Genomic DNA, 19,045 nt, shown 5'->3' with positions numbered 1-19,045 from the left:
ATATGCCCAAAGGGTGGAGGGGTGGGGGTTGGGCCACAGCACTCATCAAGATGACGATCCCCACAGGGGCCCTCCTATTTTATATAAGTCCTAGGACCCTGCACTGTCAGGTTGACCCAGGGCTTCACTTCTGGTAGGCAGGCCAGAAGTTGGGGTTTATGCCCAATGCCTATGGCAGACCTCTTACATCTTTAACCAATAAAGTTGTAGCCTTATTTGACCCATAAACTGTATTATGTCTGGTTCTTCCTAAATAGTTGAGGGGCAGTGGGTGGGTGGAATCTTGACACAACTTTGTTCATTATTTCCCTAGTGGGATAGGGATAAAAAATGTCATACAAGTAAAGTCATGGATCATGATGAAGTTCAGCAACATAAACTCAATCTGTGCTTTTGTATATGCACTTCAAGGTGTATTTTTATCACATTTTCCAAGAGTTGTCATGCAAAGTGATTGAATCCAGAGATAAATGTTATCACCGGTGCTATTTTTCTAGAAAAATAGGTGCTGGGATTCACCATGAACACCTCCCTTGTTCTCTTAGAATGGCAATGGAATTGATCTGAGAGGTGCCGGAACTGAATTCCAGTGAGTTCCAGCTGAGAAAAAGACCTGGTTATCATGTTTTAAAAGCTGCAAATCAAGCAGCTGCTGGAAAAATCAGAGACAATGTATTAGCAGGAAAGAGAAAGTGCAGGAAGAATGCCCCCAAACACCAGCAGAGGAAGTGGTGTGTGGTGTGTGCAGCCTGCCCCGGGTGTCATCCCTGGGAGGGAGTGACATTGCTGCACCGCCCCCTAAGGGGCTTGCCACTCACCGCGGACGGTGCCCCCCTGGGAGTCTCGCCCTGCCCTGTTAAAAAAACTGCGGGCAAAGGCCTGGCCAGGGCGAAGGCCTCTTATATACCTTCTGCGATTGACAAGGCATCTGACCCTCACCTGAATCTCATAACTCTCTTAACAGGTGATTTGGTCTGCAGCCACAGTGTGGAAATAAAGAATGAGATTGCCTACCAGATACCAGGCACTCTACTATTCAAATTAAGCCCCAGTGTTTACACCAGCATAATAGAGTTGGCCGGGATGCCAGAAGGGATATAATTAAGAGCTTTCTCCATTATCTGCACTGCAGGGGGTGTTCAGTCAACAGTGCATAGGCTGAACTGACGTGTTCCCTGCTGGTTACCTGCTTTCAGCAATAGGGGTCGCTGTTTGGTAGTACCCAGTTGGTTAGCTGTCAGATTCTAGAGCTCCCTATAGGTGGCTTTTAGGTAATTCACAATATACAGAGTCCATTCATAAAACACAGTGTTCATTCATAAAGCAGTAACGTAAATCTACATTGCTACATATTGGGTGTATATTTCAGTAGTTGAACGTACAGGTTTATGGCCATGCTGTAGTGTAGTGCTTACGTGACTGTGAATAAAAGATGGCTGGGCTCATTGTCTTCGGGTTTGGGGGGAGAGGTGGCAAAACTGATTTCCAATAAGTGCCCCCCCTTTGTTTCCATAACAAGTCCTTCATTCTTGTTATGTGACACCAGGGACCTAGAAGGGGCAGGGCTTGTCAGTCCAAGCCCTGCACAGTCTCGTCAGGGCTGCCCTTAAGGCAATTGGAGCAATTGGGCCAAATTGGGTGCCACTCCTAAGGGGCCCCACACACCAGGGCAATCTAGATGGATTATATTTATATCTATGAGATTTTGCAGACTTTGGCTGTGAACTGGGGCCCTACCAAAAAGCAACAACCCCAAGTTGCACTCCACTGCTTCAAATTGGGCCCCAATGGCTAGCAATTTTGGGAGAGGGGAGACTGCAGCACTGGGGAGAGGGCAGGCTGGTGAGGCCTGCTAGATTTAGAGGCCCTAGGCTTCAGCCTACTTAACCTATACATAAATCCAGCGCTGCCTCTAATCATTTCCATTCAGTGAAAAGTGAAAATCTTCCCAAAATCTTCACCAAGGCAGCTTTGACTTCCTGGTTCCTCAGAGTATAAATAAGTGGGTTCAAAACTGGTGTGACTGCACTGTATATTAGGGTCACCATCATGTCCCTTTGAGAAGCATTACCCACAGAGGGGAGCATGTAGTTAAACAAAACAGGCACATAGAGCAAACCAACCACCATCAGATGGGATCCACAGGTGGAGAAGGCTTTCTGTTTACTACTTCTGGATTGCACTTTGAAGAGAAGAAAAGTGATAATGTAGAAGTAGGAGAGGAGTGTTGCTATAAAAGGACCCATTGCAATGCAGCTGGTTACAGTATTGAGGAGCATGAGGTTGAGGTGTGTGCTACCGCAGGCCAGTTTCAGCAAAGGTTTGATGTCACACAAAAAATGCTCAATGTGATTGGGCCCACAGAAGGGCAAACGGGCAGTTGCCACTGCATGCATCAGGGCATGAAAAAAGCCAGTGGACCATGTGGCTGCTGCCAAGATTTGGCAGACGTGCTTGCGCATGATGATGGAGTAACGCAAAGGGTTGCATATTGCAACATATCGGTCAAATGCCATTATTCCCAGAAGAATGACTTCACTGCTGCCCAAGAAATGGAAAAAGTGGAGCTGGGCCATGCAGCCAGCAAAGGAAATGGTTTGGACTGGCAACAGAAAACCAGCTAGCATCTTAGGAACAGTGACTGTGGAAAAGAAGATGTCAAGGCAGGAAAGGTTTCCAAGAAAAAAGTACATAGGAGTGTGAAGTTTTGGCTCAGCTATTGCGACAACCACAATAGCTGCATTTCCCACAATGCTGGCCAGATACATCAAGAGAAAGATAGCAAATAGTGTGTGCTGAAGCTCCCAAAGATTGGTCAGTCCCATCAAGATGAACTCTCTCACATCTGTTTGGTTCTCCATTGCTAAAAGACAATAGGGAACAATAAGAGGAGGTGAGGGCATTGCAGAATGCTCATAAAATCATTTATCCGTATCAGAAAATTTAATAGTCAGTAAGCTCTGAAACTGCAGTGGGAATAGAAGGTGGACGAAACAGGCTAATAACATGCAGACAAATGATGGAAGGTGACTTAGAACTTCCCAGCCTAATTGTAAATGCATCTCTCACTGGGTTTGGAGATATCAGTTAATACTTACGAGCTTCATCTTCATATTATCTCTTATCTTATGGGGTGGGGGGGATGACTATTTGAAGCTGCACTGTAGCATCAGAATCCATCATGACCAAGAGAATCCATACTTTCAGTCAACAAACTCAAAAACATTCATCATTCATACTTCTTTGTATTTTGCAATGCAGTCTTCCAATTAAGTAATGTGTACAGAAAAATCACATGCTGAGATGAAGAGTGAAGAATATGCATCTGCTAGTGAGGAAGACATTCAGCTATGAATTATATTATATAAAATTTGTTTTGCAAACATGAGTATATTTAGAGAAATTCATGCAAACACCCAGTGAATCTTCATGCAGATAGATAGTGAAATTTAAAGAACCAAATTTAAGTTTGAAAATAATGAGATCCTGAGAAAAACCAAACAGAGATATTTGGCCATCCCTACCACAGATACAGATACTAGGTGAATTTTGTAGCTGGTGCACAGTCTTACAATCTAGCTAGAATCTGGATTTCCTGCCTTGAAATACAAATGGGGGAAAGAATCAAAACAATGACAGATATATTTGGAAGCATACAAATCATGAACTTAGGTTAGATTGCCTTTGGGGGGGGGAGTGTGCCTATTTGTGTGGCAGAGATAGGAAGGAGGCCTAATTTCGGTCAGTGTTTGGCCACTTGGGAATAGCTGGTGGACACCAGTGTTTGGGGTCAGGATGAAAATTCAGAATGAAGTGGCTTATGGAATCTGCCGTAAGCTTTTGAAGGAAAAATGGGTTATAAATATGCAAATGCCCTTCCGCACATTTTACCGTTGGTGAAAACAGCATTCAGAATTTCAAAATTATAATGAATGCAAAATGTTCATAAAGAGTTCTAATGAGACTATGAAACTTAGTCCTTTCTGCAGTTCAGGTGAGATGCTAATTGTATGTTAAAGATGGTAGACTTTGCTGAAATATTTTCACCTTGCTTAGAAACGCATCTGAAGACCAGCAAAGGGTATTCTGCCTCAAACCACAATAATGCAAGGGGCATTGCCTCCAAACATTAATGATAACTCGGTTTTAGAATTAAACACTTAATGCAACAATGGCAGTGTTGTGTCCATGCCCATGTTACCCATGGAAACATACACATAGGCACACAGGAATAGGCACTCATATTTTAATACCAAATTCCATAAATAACTAAAGCAAGATTGTTATTGCTTTCTCTTTCCAGTATGCCTCATTGGGGATCTTCTGACATGTTGTCTAGGATCAAAGAATGGAAACAGATAGCATTGTTTAGGATCAATGTGTGCTAATCAATTATTTGAGTTGTAGGCCACCAATTCTATTCAATTTAGACCAGCCTTTCTCAACCTTGGGTCCCCAGATGTTGTTGAACTACAACTCCCATCACCCCTAGCTAGCAAGGCCAGAGCTCAGGGATGTTGGGAGTTGTAGTCCAACAACATCTTGGGACCCACAGGTTGAGAACCGCTGATTTAGACCCACTGAAAATAAAGAACCTAACTATGTAATCTTCAATAATTTCAGAGGATGCTATCTGTGTAGGACTAGCATTGAACACAATATTTGTATTTTATCATCATGAACATTTTCATTTTCTATTGTGTTCTTTATCAAGGTTTATTAGCTGTAGCTTTCTGCAAAACAGACTGTAACCTCGAACATGTACACTGCAACTTTTATAAGAAAGAATGGGACAAACATAAATGGCTTCATTAACATCCTGTTATATATTGTGTCCTGTAAAGCTGCAGACAGCTCCTACCTTGATGGATGAATCCACTTGTCCATAACATAAGACTAGAAGTTAATTGAAGCTGAGAATACTATACAAGGTAGGAAGTCATATGACTTTTAATAGATAAAAACAGTGTCACTGATTGCTGTGTGAACCACACATAAATATATGTGCCTAAACCCTGGTATGTAACATGTGACCCATTTGGGGAAAGAACTACCAGCATTAAGTTAGAGACTCTTGATTGTTCATGTGGGAATTGAATCTAGAAGCCTATCTATTTTGAGAAAATAAACTAGTTGCACTTTTGAGAATACAGATAGTGCTTTTGAGAATAGAAACAATTTGTGCAATCAATGCATGCTGGCAAGTTGCATTCAATGATCAAGCTTTTTTCTTCTATTTTCTTTTAAAGTAGCATTATGAATTTTATTTCAGTAAAATCTAAAAGGACTAGATTTCAGACTAGCAAGACACACATAAGAACTCATTCTTATGTGTGGCAAAGGGGGCAAAGAAAGGTCAATGAGGGGTGTGGCCTTTTAGTCTCAAAGCCAGACAGAGAGAACAGGGTGGTAGTGCTGTGGTTCCCCACCCATAACTTACTGTTACACCCAAACCTGGGGTGGTCATTTCCCCCCCTCTCCAAACAAACCACACTGTCATAGACAAGCTGGATTCAGAAGAGTGATGGGAGGTCCCAGCTGAGGAACCCTCTAGGGAACCCCCAGAGGAAGAAGGCTCAGAGCCGAGGAATTTGTGGTAAGATGACAATGAGTGGCCAGAGGGAGAAGGAGCAGACTGAGAGGAGGAAGCGTCAGAAGCAGAAGAGCAGACCCTCCAAATGTCCCTATTTTCCAGGGATGTCCCTGATTTAGAGAAGCCATCCCGGTTTCTGATTTGATCCCAGAATGTCCCACTTTTCCTTTGGACATCCCTATTTTCATTGGAGTTTAATGTTTTATTATGTTTTATATATGTTGGAAGCTGCCCTGAGTGGCTGGAGCAACCCAGTAAGATGTGTGGTGTATAAATAGTAAAAATATCATTATGGAATGGGACTCCCTATTTTCATTGGATAAATGTTGGAGGATATGGAAGAGGTGACAGGATTTAGGGAACAGGAAGAGGCCAAGGTAGAGCACAGTTCAAACTCTGAGGCAGAAGAGGGACTGTAGAGGGGTGGAGCCAAGAGATAGAGAGGCAGGCTGCTGAAGAAGTCAGCAGGTCTCCCCCTCCTGCTGCAACCAGCTACCCTTTCCCCTATCTCCTAGAACATGCTGAGAAATGAAAGGTGCAGAGGAGAGGGTGGTTGTGTGCAGACACAGCATGAGACTGCAGGGGAAAGACCCTGGAGAGGAGGAGTCCTAGGCAGCACTGAGAAGGTGAGAATCTTCAGCCCTTGCAACTACTTCATCAGGGCAATACCTCCTAGAACGAGTTGCTGAGACCACTGGGCCGGATCTATGGTTTGTTTCCTTGAATAACAGAGTTAACTCCACTGACCTCGGGCGATTTATTGTTTCGTTGCTGACCTACTACTGACTCCAGTCCTGACACACAAGTTGTAATCAATGTTTGTCATTGGTTTACTGGTTTGGGTTTATTGAGACCCAGGTTCATATGGAATCTGAAGCCAGGAAATGTATGTGCTCCTGGCAGCAGCACAAGCAGGAAAAAGTGAAGCATCCACAAGAACAAACAAAAACAAACCAATAACTCCCTCCCCGACCCACTGCCCCAGCACATTTTGGCCTGGTGCTAAAAGGTGTGTAATGAAGGCACTAGCAAAACCTCCTTGAGCAGACCATTCCATAAATGGGGAGCCACTGTAGAAAAGACCGGTTCACATATTGACACCCTCCAGACCTCTTATGGAAGAGGCACATGAAGAAACCACATCCACCCATCAATCAGCTGATGTTGCAAGTGATGTCAACTGATGGAAGAGAGGATAGAATTTAGTTCTTTATTGGATGTGCATCCCTGTTCCCTGCTTGGAACACATATGTTCAGCCAAGACAAATATCTGCATCATCATCATCATCATCATCATTTTGCAGGCATCAGTTGTGATTGGGTCCTGTGTCCCATGCAGCCAATGTTTGTAAAATGCAGAAGAAAAGATGCTTTCTTCACCCTATCCTCAGATTTCCCCAAAGCATCAAGCTTGTTACTGCCATCCCCAAGCATCCTACCACAACGTGCCAGGAGCTAGAGAACCCTGTGCAAGGGACGTTTACAGGACAACCCAGTCATCTTTTATGTGATATCATAATGATGTAATATGATCAACAGGAGGATTTCACTCCCTCCCTTAAAATTGGCACATGTGCTGAAGAAAAAAAGGGAGAGTTCATCCCTGATACATGAATGAGGCCTCAGCAATTTATTTTGGGGTCCTTTGATAAATAGAGTGCCTATTGATTACATAAGATGTAGAATGTAAAGCATATTTGGAGATTTTACTGAGAAAACACATCAGAAGTCCTTTAGAAGCAAGCTGAACATACCATGACACCCATAAAATTTCTCAGGAGTGGTGGCTTACAAATTTAAACAAAAAAATTCATCCACTATCAGAGGCCTGTAATGATTTCCCACAAAGTAAAACCCAATTGTCTTTCTCTTGCAGTTCTGCTACAGTGTGAGTTCCTGCTCTGGTGGTTACATGTCTAAGAGTACTATCATTGGAAAGAAAACCTTCTTTGATCATTTCCTTTCAGTGAAAAATGAAATATTTTTTCCCCAGAATCTTTAGCAAGGCAGCTTTGACTTCCTGGTTCCTCAGAGTATAAATAAGTGGGTTTAAAAGTGGGGTGAGTGCACTGTATATGAGGGTCACCATCATGTCCCTTTGAGAAGCATTACCCACAGAGGGGAGCATGTAGTTAAACAGAACAGGCACGTACAGCAAACTAACCACCATCAGATGGGATCCACAGGTGGAGAAGGCTTTCTGCCGACCACTTTGGGACTGCACTTTGAAGAGAAGAAAAGTGATAATGTAGAAGTAAGAGAGGAGTATGGCAATAAAAGGACCCATAGCAACACAGCTGGTTACTGTGTTGAGGAGCATCAGGCTGAGGTAGGTGCTACCGCAGGCCAGTTTCAGCAAAGGTTTGATATCACATAAAAAGTGTTCAATGCGGTTTGGCCCACAAAAGGGGAGACGGGCAGTTGCCATTGTATGCATCAGGGCATGAAAAAAGCCAGCGGACCATGTGGCTGCTGCCATGAGTTGGGAGACCTGCTTGCGCATGATGATGGTGTAACGCAAGGGGTTGCATATTGCAACATAGCGATCAAATGCCATGACACCGAGAAGAATGCCTTCACTGCTGCCCAGAAAATAGAAGAAGTGGAGCTGAGCCATACAGCCACCAAATGAAATTTTTTGCGTCTCTGATAGAAAACCAGCCAGCATCTTTGGAACTGTGGTGGTGGAATAGAAAATGTCAAGGCAAGAAAGGTTTCCAAGAAAAAAGTACATGGGAGTGTGAAGCTTTGGTTCAGCTATTGTGACGAGCAAGATAGCTGCATTCCCCACTAGGCTGGCCAAATACATCATCAGGAAGATGGCAAAGAGTATACACTGAAGCTCCCAGACATTGGTCAGGCCCATTAAGATGAATTCTGTCACCTCTGTTTGATTCTCCATCACTAAAAGGCAGCAGAGAATAATAAGGCGAGAGGAGGTCACTGTAGAGTGCAAGTAATATCCATTACCTACAGTATATAAGAAAATTGTTCAGAAAGAAGTGTATAAAATTGCTCAGTGGAATTGTAGGAAGGGTGAAAGACTGTTAACATGTACATAAACAATAAAAATGACGAAGAACGTTTCTATTTAACTCTAAACCCACCTTCATTCTGTTTAGGGATTTTTTAATAATAAAAAAATATTATAACTACTTATGAGAGTCATACCGTTCTCAAGTAGCCTATTACTTGTTCATGGCCACATCAAAAGCTGAACCTGAGTGCATCAGCACTCTATCCACCTGCAATTTCTAGAAAATGGTATTCAGAGACATACTGCCTCTGACAAGGGAGGTAGAAAATGGCCATCGTGACTAGTGCCCACTCATACTGTAGCTTTGTAGATTTCAAAACAGTTGATTACATCATCAGTGTGGAAATTGGTTAGAGAAGCTGTCTGCAACCAACATGGATTCAAGACACTAACAAAAATGCTCTTCTCTTCATATTGGAATATGTTTGTTAAAAATAGTATGCCTGTATCCAGTGGTGATGCAGCTTTTTGGCCCTTTTGTTTTCTATTCCTTAAAAGTATGAAGGTTTTCATATGTGCATCAGGCGGCAACAGAGTACAACTTCCAGCAGCTGACATGGTGTGTGTGCCTAACAAATACCAGGAACCTGCCTTGTAGCATCAGAGTCTATCAACAGAATTCATACTTTCAAAAACAACATGGGGAGCAAACACAACCTTCTTCCAAAATTAACACTTATCTGAATGGTGCAATTATAGCCTTGTAATTTGTACAAAGATTGATATACATGCACATGCAGGCATCGTATGTATATACATTCATCTACTTGTGAGCATCAACATACCAAAATGTATCCTATTAGAAAAAATGGGAGAAATTTGTGTTAAAATGATGCTGAATTTTCATGAGGACTTTTCTTTTTTTAAAAAAAATCACAAACTTGATGTAGAAATGTGAATAATCAAATTTAAGACTGAGAATATGAGAAACTGAGTGTATGGGATAATTATTACAGAATAATTATTGTTATTTTGAGATTGGTGATCTGGCATGGTCAACTCTTCCTGTCTCTGATTATCCCTTCCTGGCACTGGTTATCTGTGTTTTATTGTTTTCTCTATCCTGGTCCAAGTGAGGATTCCCAGGTAAGATCCTCCCTCTATTGTGTGGGCAGGTAATCCCTCCCCTACCTGGCCTGGTCTCCTTGGCAACGCTTCCCCCAGGTGGGACTGGACAACTGACTGGGGTAGGCGGAGACCTCCAGGTATCCCACCTGAGGGAAGGCAAAGCCAAGCCTATGCTGATGGAGCCGCTCCAGATCCAGGGGCTGCACGTGTCCACGCAAAGGGCGCCTCCCGTTTTATGCGGGGAGCAGTCATTGTTTTCTCTATCCTGGTCAGTAAAAGCCTTTGATATATGGCATGTATGGCCTGGTTTTTTGTCTGGTAGCTGAGCCTGTATAAGCCCTAACAGGCCATAAAACATCTAGTTTTGGGGCATAGAAGTCAGAAGTTCGGCACAGTCTATTGGCCGCAGAGCTGTGCCTTAAAGGGGGTCATTTCACCACTTCTTCAGGGCTTCTCAGTGGCAGATTGAAGTGCTTGCTTGGTAATGTATATTTTGCTTGCTGTTTGGAATAAAATCTGTAATCTTCTCACCCACTTGTGTTTATATTGCTTCTGAATCTAATTTTAAAGAACCATCTTGCATTTGGCAAGACACTGAGAGAGAGAAAGAATTGAGATATTTGCTCATCCCTGACACTGATACCGATACAAGGTGAATCTTGTGTCCTATGTATCCCTTGCAGCATTAGATACAATGAATTATTGTAGCTAGTGCACAACCATGAAATGCAGACATTCTAGATAAGCCACCTTATTTGCATTGCAAAAGGGGTTGGAGGGTCAAAACAATGATAAAAATATTTGGAAAATGGATAGCAAACTTGCTTGACACACATCTTGCTAAATATTCTGTTTGATCATGCTGCAGGCAGCTCCTACCTTGATGAGCCCATTAGATAAGACTAGAGGTAAATTGAAGTTTTGAATGCTGTAAGAGATATGAAGGAAGCCATATGTATTTAAAGGTGACAGGAAAAAATACACACTGATGGCTGTTTGAACCCCACATGGCTTTATAAGCCTAAACCCTAATATGGAACATGTACCCAGCCAATTAAAGATTTTTGCTGTCATTGGGGAAAACAGCTACAATAATCAAGTTAGGGACTCTTGATTGTTCAGATGGGAACTGAATGCAAAAGCACATTGGTTTTAAGAAAATAAACCATTACTGCTTCTGATTGTGCAGTTTATGCTTTTGAGAATAAAATAATATGTGACATCGGTTAATTCTAACGAGTTTTATTTAATGGCATTTTTTTTTTACTGCTGTAGCATCATTATACCTGATTGTTTCAATAATTTTTAAAAGACTCACATTTCAGAGTAGAGGGTCTGTTATAAAGCACCATTATTTTCCCTCCTTGAAGACTGGTACACAGTGCAGATTTTCTCATTCCCTCTCATTTCACTCACCCACAAATCTCTACCAACCTCTTCTGTAATAAGTTTGTGTTCAATGTATTGAGAAAATGGTGGACATGGTGGTTTTAAGTAACACTTAGAACAAGCAATAATTTTCTACTGGAGCCCTTTCAGCAAACTAGGATCATTTCATTTTTGTTCCATTTATTATATTTCTATGCTGCTTTTCACTCACATGAGTTAACACTATCCAGAATATTGTTGGAAATTGATTTCATTAAACCATACGATCATTCTATTTTGCTGTTTAAACTGAGGTAAGGTGCTTGGATGAGAAGTCGTTGACTGTAACATGCATTTTATTATCAAGATCCTGGAAGCAAACTCAGTTTTGGACATCTAGTGCCATTGGGCCCAGGTTCAGATGAAGGATGAAACCAGGGAATGGCTTAGCTCTTGGCAACAACACAAACAGGAAAGAGTGAAGTATCCACAATTTCAGCTATGTTGTATTGCAAGAGTAGGAAACCTCCACCCCACAGGCCAATCATGGTCCACCGGGGGTTCAAATTTGGTCCGTATGCCATTTCTGCAAATCATGCTCACCTATCAATCAGCTGATGTCGAAAGTGATGTCAGCTGGTAAAATACTAACTTGCATGCCTGTCTCCTACTGGGAATAGCCCAGGAAAGCAGCCCCAACTTTTTGCAGGCATTGCCTGTGGCAGGGATTCTCCTGCCTACAACGTGTGTGTGTGTGTGTGTGTGTGTGTGTGTGTGTGTGTGTGTAAAATACTGGTTTATTTCTCCACTCTCAATCACTTGATTGGTGATAGGTAATGGAAGCGTATAAACTATGCCTTAAAGCAAGGGGCCAATCTAGGCCCACCAGGATGTCCAATTTGGCAGATGCTGTGATTTCCCCAAACCACATCCACATATCAATCAGATGATGTCACAAGTGACATCAGCTGGTGAGTGGGAGGGTAGAGATCAATTCTGGCTTAGCTGTGGATGCAAGTGTCCCCCTTTTATGCAGGCATCAACTGTGAGGGGGACTTATCCTGCATGCAACCAATCCTTCAAAGTACAGCCTTATTTCCCTTCTCTCCATCACCTGATGGAGAGGGAATAATCAAGGCTTTACCAGTCAGATACTTAGAACTCCCAAAAGCACCAAGCAAAGGGCAGGAAACACCTCTCAACACTGTGATTCCCAAGTGAGTGAAAGCCAGGTGATTGTTGGGAGCTTGGGAACTCTGCAGAAGGGATTTTTAGTGGTGGAAAGAGCAAAGCAACCATCAATCATGTGATTGATGAGCGGATTTCCTACCTACCTTTCAATCTTGAGTTCCAGAACCCAATAGGTTCACCACCCAGGTTTAAATTGACATAAATGAGGACACAGCATCTGATTCTTTTAGTGCTTTGATAAGTAAATGGTCCATTGTCTTTCACAACAAGAGATAAAGTACATTTGGAGATTTCACCTAGGAAACACATCAACAGAACTTTCAAAGAAAGCTAAGAGACCAAGATGGTCATATGGTTTCTTAGGAGTGGTGGCTTATATTATGCTATGTTTAAACAAAAGATTTTAGCTGATATCAGAGACCTGCAATGATGTCCCACACTGTAAAACCCATTTTTCTTGTTATTCTTCTTGTATTACTGTAGTAGTTTGAGTTTCCATTTTGGTGTATGCTTGTCCTACTGTAGTATTATTCACAAAGTCTTTTTTTATTTTTTCCTTTCAGTGGAAACTGAAATATTCTGGTGAAAATCTTTAACACAGCAGTTTTGACTTCCTGGTTCCTCAGTGTATAAATAAGTGGGTTCAAAACTGGGGTAACTGCACTATATATGAGGGTCACCATCATTTCTCTTTGCGAAGCATTCTCCACAGAGGGCAGCATGTAGTTAAACAACACTGGCACGTACATCAACCCAACCACCATCAAATGGGATCCGCAGGTGGAGAAGGCTTTCTGTCGACCACTTCGGGATTGCACTTTGAAGAGAAGAAAAATGATAATATAGAAGTAGGAGAGGAGTGTGGCAATGAAAGGTCCCATGGCAACGGAGCTAGCTACAGTGTTGAGGAGCATGAGGTTGAGGTAGGTGCTCCCACAGGCCAGTTTCAGCAAAGGTTTGATGTCACATAAAAAGTGTTCAATGTGGTTTGGCCCACAGAAGGGCAGACGGGCAGTTGCCACTGCATGCATCAAGGCATGAAAAAAGCCAGCGGACCAAGTGGCTGCTGCCAAGATTTGGCAAACCTGCCTGCGCATGATGATGGAGTAACGCAAAGGATTGCATATTGCAACATAGCGATCAAATGCCATTACTCCAAGAAGAATGGCTTCACTGCTGCCCAAGAAATGGAAAAAGTGGAGCTGGGCCATGCAGCCAGGAAAGGAAATGGTTTGGACTGGCAACAGAAAACCAGCTAGCATCTTTGGGACAGTGACTGTGGAAAAGAAGATGTCAAGGCAGGAAAGGTTTCCAAGAAAAAAGTACATAGGAGTGTGAAGTTTTGGTTCAACTATTGCAACAAGCACAATAGCTGCATTCCCCAGTAGGCTGGCCAAATACATCATCAGGAAGACGGCAAAGAGTGTACACTGAAGCTGCCAGAGATTGGTCAGGCCCGTCAAGATGAATTCTCTCACCTCTGTTTGGTTCTTTGTCACTAAAAGACAGCAGGGAGGAAGAAAGGTAGGTGAGATCACTGTAGAGTATTATTCAAGTCCATCACCCATATCAGAAATCCATACAGACATAAGCAGATAAAACTCAGTCTAATTCTAAACCAACTTCCTATATAGAGAAGTGATTTTCTTTTCCTTCAACCATTTTCATTACTTTTGAGATTCCTAGTCATATCATACGGATGAATGAGTTGTAAAATCTACAGACTTTTTAAATGTGCAGAGAAGCTCATGGGTCACTCTTCCTGAGCCTTTACTCACTAGAACATTTGTCCCAGCATCCTGTTCTCACAGTGGTTGGCCAGATGTCTATTTCCAGTTCACAAGCAGAACCTCAGTGCAGTTCCACTTTTTCCACCTACAATTCCCAGAAAATGGGGTGGAGGAAAACAGTGGATGAAAACCATAGCCCAAATGGTTAAGTCTCTTAAAAATAGAATCTAGCCAGACTCTGTATGAGAGAAAACCAGCAGGAAGCTGTTAATGAAAAATGTTGTAAGCTTTCTAAAGAATAATGAAGTACAACTATCCAAAACATCATTAACTTGCATTAACAATACATTTTTGAGTTTGTGTAAATAACATCTAGAACTTCTACATGGTAATTACAGTAATGCAAAATGTTTGCAGAGTGCTCTAATGTATAGGGAAGTTTATAATGTTTAATGTTTTATTGTGTTTTTAATATTTTGTTGGAACCCGCCCTGAGTGACTGGGGCAACCCAGTCAGATGGGTGGCATAATAATAATAATAATAATAATAATAATAATAATAATAATAATAATAATAAATGTCTCTTTTGCAGCTCAAGTAAGGTATTAACTGTATGTTATACATGGTGGTCTTTGCTGCAAAATTCTCAATGAGTCTCTGCTTAAAAAGCACATCTGAATCACAGCAGAAGGTATTCTGTCTCTAGCAACATTAATACTGGTAAATTAACTCCAGACATTGATTATAACTCAGTTTCAGTATTAAAGACTTCCTAATCCAACAAAAGCATTGTTTTGTCCTTGTTCCTGTTACCCACAGAAACAGACACTGATATATGAATATTTCATTATCCATCACACAGGAATAGCATTGCAGGGATTAAATTAGATGATCCTCAGAGTCTCTTCCAACTCTTTGATTCTATAAGACACTAACATTTTAGTATCTGATTCCATAAATAACTACAGCAGTGGTGAAATGAAGGGGGTTTAGCCAGGAATTTTGTCCTGGGTGAAGCCTCTATAGCAGTGGTTCCCAACTTTTTTTGGTCATGACCCACCTAAGCCTCTCTAAAATCCTGATCCCCACCCCCCCACCCCGGTGACATATAATTCTTATTATTCAAAAAGTGAACTCCTATTAAACTTGGTCTAATTCATTCTCAAATTGCCACCCTTAAAAATCAAATTCCCCCCTTGTGGGGCATGTGCCCCATGTTGAGAACCATGGCTCTAGAGCCATTGAAGCTCTGAGCCTCCAAGCAATAAGCCTGGGCTGCCCAGTCACACACATCCCGCCCCACTACATAGCAGTTTTGCTTTGCCTTTGTTGGCTCCCTCATGTGTCTCTGTGCCTCAGTGGGGTTGGAAAGCAATGAAGATTTTTATTTTCTGTTGCAACAGAGTTCTCTCCCTCCTTGCAAGGAAGACCCAGAACAAAGGTGTGTAACAACTTTTAAAGACTTTAGAAATACATACAGAAATACTTTAACTAATGTCTAAAATATACGGTAACTACTAATTTCCCAGTCACCCTACATATGTAACAGAACCTTAGGAAAACGGCAGGCATGCAATGGAAGGGCACTTCCTCCTTGAAAATAGATTCGCAAAAAGAATTAATGCAACTTATATGGAACCTAAAATGACTACAAAGTATAATTTCCTGAAATGAGTAACCTGGATAAAACCCTTTGCTCTATGTTATCATAATTAAAATTCCATTTTTCTATTGTGTGCTTTAGTCAGGTTTATCAGCTGTAGATTTCCACAAATGCAGACTGTCAGCACAAACATGTATACTTTCATCCTTGGAGTAAAGAATGGGATGAGCATACATTTCTTGATTAACGGATAGCTATATAGTGCATTCATTCAAGCTGCAGACAGCACCTACTTTGGTATGTCCGCTTGTCCATTGAACTTGAGACTGCTTTAAGTGGTATGAAGGAAGTATTTAAAGGAGACAAAGCAACAACAACAACACTCTGATTGCTGTGTGAGCCCACACAATTTTAGTATGCAACATGTGCCCAGCTTGTTAAGATTATTGGCCGCCGTTGGGCAAATCTTATTATTGGGCAAATCAGCTACGTTCATTAATTTAGTGCCTCTTGATTGCTCATGTGGGAATTGAGTCCACAATGCTCTTTATTTTGAGAAAATAAACAATTTGTGCTTTCGAGAATACAAAGTGTGCTTTTGAGAGTACAAAAATTATGCAATCCATATATTCTGCTATGTTGTTTTTAATGACCAAGATTATTTTTAACATCATCAATGTTTGCTCTTCCCACAATTTTTTAAAAGGCTCACATTTTTTAGTAGATAGTCCATCTTAACACCATTCTCTCCTCTCTTTAGAAGTTGTGTGTTCAGGCCCCACCACATGCAATGTTTCCTGATTTAGGAAAAGAACCAGTCAAGACACAACATTTACATTTTGGGGTCAAAAAGGTCCACAACTTTCATTCATTGCAAATGTAATAGGTTTGGCATAGCATTGGGGATAACCATTAACATCCAGCCTGGCTGCTGGAAGTATTTCCAAAGGGGTTTGCCCCTGAGACCAGGAGGACCCATAACATACATCAAAATGGGTCACCCCCACAAGAGAACCACCTTAAGGGGTGCAGTGACCATAGCCCCCTCCTAGGCATCCTCCTGGATCCCTTTAATGGGATACCTCTTTCCTTTGGTGGAACAAGCAGAGGATTACAGCCTGCCCTCCACCAAGACTAAGGCCAAGCAAATGCCTAAACTGCCACATGAGCCAAGCACTTTTGGCTTGTCATCAAACCAATCATATTTTCAACCAGGCCTTTAAGCCTCCAGGCATTATTCCCTGCAGCTGACAGGTGTCTAAACAAGATCTCTGATTTGTGCAAACCTGTTTGGGGACACCACAGCATTGCCTCCTTTCTAACAGTTCATTAGAAACTGTTTTGTGGGTAAGTTACATGGCATGACTCAAAGTTCGAAAGTATGGCCCAGGCTACCATCTCTGATTTATTCCTCAGCATCTCCAGGTAGGACTAGGAGAGGACCCTGTCTTACACCCCGGAGAGCCATAATCAGTTAGTCAAATAGATCAATGATCCAATTCTGTATAAGCCAGCTTCCTATGTTTGAAATATAATTTTTCTGCATAATATTTTCCTCAGAGCAGATTTTACCTCTTGATTCCTCAAAGTGTAGATCAAGGGGTTTAAAACAGGTGTGACCACACTGTACAACAGAGTGATGCTCATTTCCCTTTCAGAAGATTCACCAGTAGAGGCAAGCATGTAGTTGAAAATAACTGGAACATACAAAAGTGCTACCACCGTTAGGTGAGAAGCACAGGTTGAGAAGGCCTTCCAACGGCTCTGCCATGACTGGACTTTGAAGAAGAGGAAGGAGATGATATAGAGATAAGAAAGGAGAGTGAGAAAGAAGGAACCTAGAGCAATGCAACTTGTGACAACGTTGAGGAGGGTCATGTTGAGGGTCGTGCTACTGCAAGCCAATTCTAGCAGGGGCTTGATGTCACAGAAAAAGTGCTGGATAAGATTGGGGCCACAGAACCACAGCCGGGAAGTGACTACTGTGTGCATTAGGGCATGAAAGAAGCCTGCGGCCCAGGTAGCCACAGCTAGCGCAAGGCAAGCCCATTTATTCATGATGATGGTGTAACGCAGAGGGTTGCATATGGCCACATAGCGGTCATATGCCATGACTCCCAGAAGCATGCCTTCACTGCTGCCCAAGAAGTGGAAGAAGTGCAGTTGAGTCAAGCAACCAATAAAGGAGATAGTGTTGTGCCTCTTTAGGAAGCCATTCAGCATTTTGGGTACAGTAACTGTGGAGCAACATATATCCAGGCAAGAGAGATTTCCAAGGAAAAAATACATGGGGGTGTGAAGCCGTTGCTCAACCAGGACTACTGCCAAAATGGCCCCATTTCCTAGCAAGCAGGCCGCATAGAGCAGCAGGAAGACTGTGAAAAGCATGTGTTGCTGTCTGTGGTCATTTGCTATACCCAAGAGAATGAACTCGTAGACCTCTGTCTGGTTCCCCATCTCTGTGCAAATAAAAAAAATAAAAATGGGGGGAAATAGGCCAGTGGTTCTAGAATGGAATTAGAAGAGAATGTACTGTAGTGATGAATGAATTGAAAGACAATTGATTGTGGTGTTGGGACTGAAGCCAGGAAGGCAATTTGACAAGGCTTCTTTCCCTGGTCAGTTTTTAAATTAATATTAAGGAAAACAATATGAGATAGAAAGGCATGAAGATTATTTTCAAAGTATCTAGTATTTCAGCAGAAGTCCAGAGTGTTGGATTAAATAATCTCCATCATTTCTTCCATCTTCGTGATTTTAAGTAGAGTGCTGAATGCCGGATGGAATAAATCTGATGCGATATTTATCTCACTCTGTCATTCCCAAAAGAGTGATGAATTTTCATTAGAGCAGGGATAGTCAAAGTGGTGCCCTCAAGATGTTGTTGGATTCCAACTGCCACTAGCTCTAGCCAGTTTGTTCAGGAATTGAGTGAGTAATAGCATCTTCTGGAGGGTACTGCATTGGCCGCCCCTGAATTAGAGAAACACAGTTAGTGACATATTGAATAATCAGATCACATTTTGTATGAAATGAGTTTGTTAGAGTCACTTCTACACTCTCTCTCTCTCTCTCTCTCTCTCTCTCTCTCTCTCTCTCTTCCCAGGTAGAACACCATTCCCGCTGTGGGAGAAGTGCAAAGCAAAAAAAAATTAGTGGTTGCACCTTCTCTCCATCACCTGTTAACACTTCACTGTCTTGTCCAAGCAATAAATGTATCCCTCACTTCTTTTTCTTGCTCTGAACATAAACAAGGAACAACTTTGCATTGCTTTGTCATTGTTTTAGCAACCTTTGTAAACCTGCCTTACATCACACTTACAGGCTTGGGCTATCTATTGCATTGGTCTGTGGTTATATGCCCCTCCTTCCATTTCATATGCACATCCTTTAAAAGACTCAACTCACCAGAGTGCTCACAAACAACCAAACTGGCTTCTTCAGATGTGTCCCA

The 19,045-nt window shown here is 42.0% G+C and overlaps 4 protein-coding genes across 4 annotated transcripts; all 4 read right to left on the bottom strand.

Annotated features, from left to right (window-relative positions):
• Positions 1 to 1,916: 1,916 nt before the first annotated feature.
• LOC114582908 (olfactory receptor 12D1-like) lies at positions 1,917 to 2,861 on the bottom strand. The gene has a single exon (XM_028704254.2). The coding sequence runs from the start codon at positions 2,859 to 2,861 to the stop codon at positions 1,917 to 1,919; it is 945 nt and encodes a 314-aa protein (XP_028560087.2).
• A 4,187-nt stretch (positions 2,862 to 7,048) lies between these two features.
• LOC114582909 (olfactory receptor 12D1-like) lies at positions 7,049 to 8,495 on the bottom strand. Its single transcript, XM_077918335.1, has 2 exons — positions 7,589 to 8,495; positions 7,049 to 7,068 (listed from the first exon to the last, which is right to left on the bottom strand). Exons 1-2 carry the CDS (start codon positions 8,493 to 8,495, stop codon positions 7,049 to 7,051), a joined length of 927 nt encoding a protein of 308 aa, XP_077774461.1.
• A 4,289-nt stretch (positions 8,496 to 12,784) lies between these two features.
• Positions 12,785 to 15,906, bottom strand: LOC114582910 (olfactory receptor 12D2-like). Its single transcript, XM_077918267.1, has 2 exons — positions 15,885 to 15,906; positions 12,785 to 13,755 (listed from the first exon to the last, which is right to left on the bottom strand). The coding sequence occupies exons 1-2, from the start codon at positions 15,904 to 15,906 to the stop codon at positions 12,785 to 12,787; spliced, it is 993 nt and encodes a 330-aa protein (XP_077774393.1).
• Positions 15,907 to 17,109: 1,203 nt separating this feature from the next.
• Positions 17,110 to 18,048, bottom strand: LOC114582911 (olfactory receptor 12D1-like). The gene has a single exon (XM_028704256.2). It carries the CDS (start codon positions 18,046 to 18,048, stop codon positions 17,110 to 17,112), a length of 939 nt encoding a protein of 312 aa, XP_028560089.2.
• Between the last annotated feature and the right edge of the window lie 997 nt (positions 18,049 to 19,045).

The sequence above is a fragment of the Podarcis muralis genome, chromosome 13 (genome assembly GCF_964188315.1).
Source record: "Podarcis muralis chromosome 13, rPodMur119.hap1.1, whole genome shotgun sequence".
In the NCBI taxonomy this organism is placed as follows: domain Eukaryota; kingdom Metazoa; phylum Chordata; class Lepidosauria; order Squamata; family Lacertidae; genus Podarcis; species Podarcis muralis.
The sequence above is the reverse complement of the archived record's forward strand: the minus strand, read 5'-3'. Positions and strand labels throughout refer to the sequence as shown.

Bases quoted from the DNA above. Each gene is read 5' to 3' on its own strand.
- LOC114582908 (XM_028704254.2), bottom strand. From the start codon at position 2,861: ATGGAGAACCAAACAGATGTGAGAGAGTTCATCTTGATGGGACTGACC.
- LOC114582909 (XM_077918335.1), bottom strand. From the start codon at position 8,495: ATGGAGAATCAAACAGAGGTGACAGAATTCATCTTAATGGGCCTGACC. The intron at 7,069-7,588 runs TTCTGGGGAAAA...CCTGTAAACGTC, and splicing joins CAAAGCTGCCTTGCTAAAGA to CCTTGCACAGGGTTCTCTAG.
- LOC114582910 (XM_077918267.1), bottom strand. From the start codon at position 15,906: ATGGACAAGCGGACATACCAAA. The intron at 13,756-15,884 runs GTAGGTGCTGTC...GCTGTCTTTTAG, and splicing joins GGACAAGCGGACATACCAAA to TGACAAAGAACCAAACAGAG.
- LOC114582911 (XM_028704256.2), bottom strand. From the start codon at position 18,048: ATGGGGAACCAGACAGAGGTCTACGAGTTCATTCTCTTGGGTATAGCA.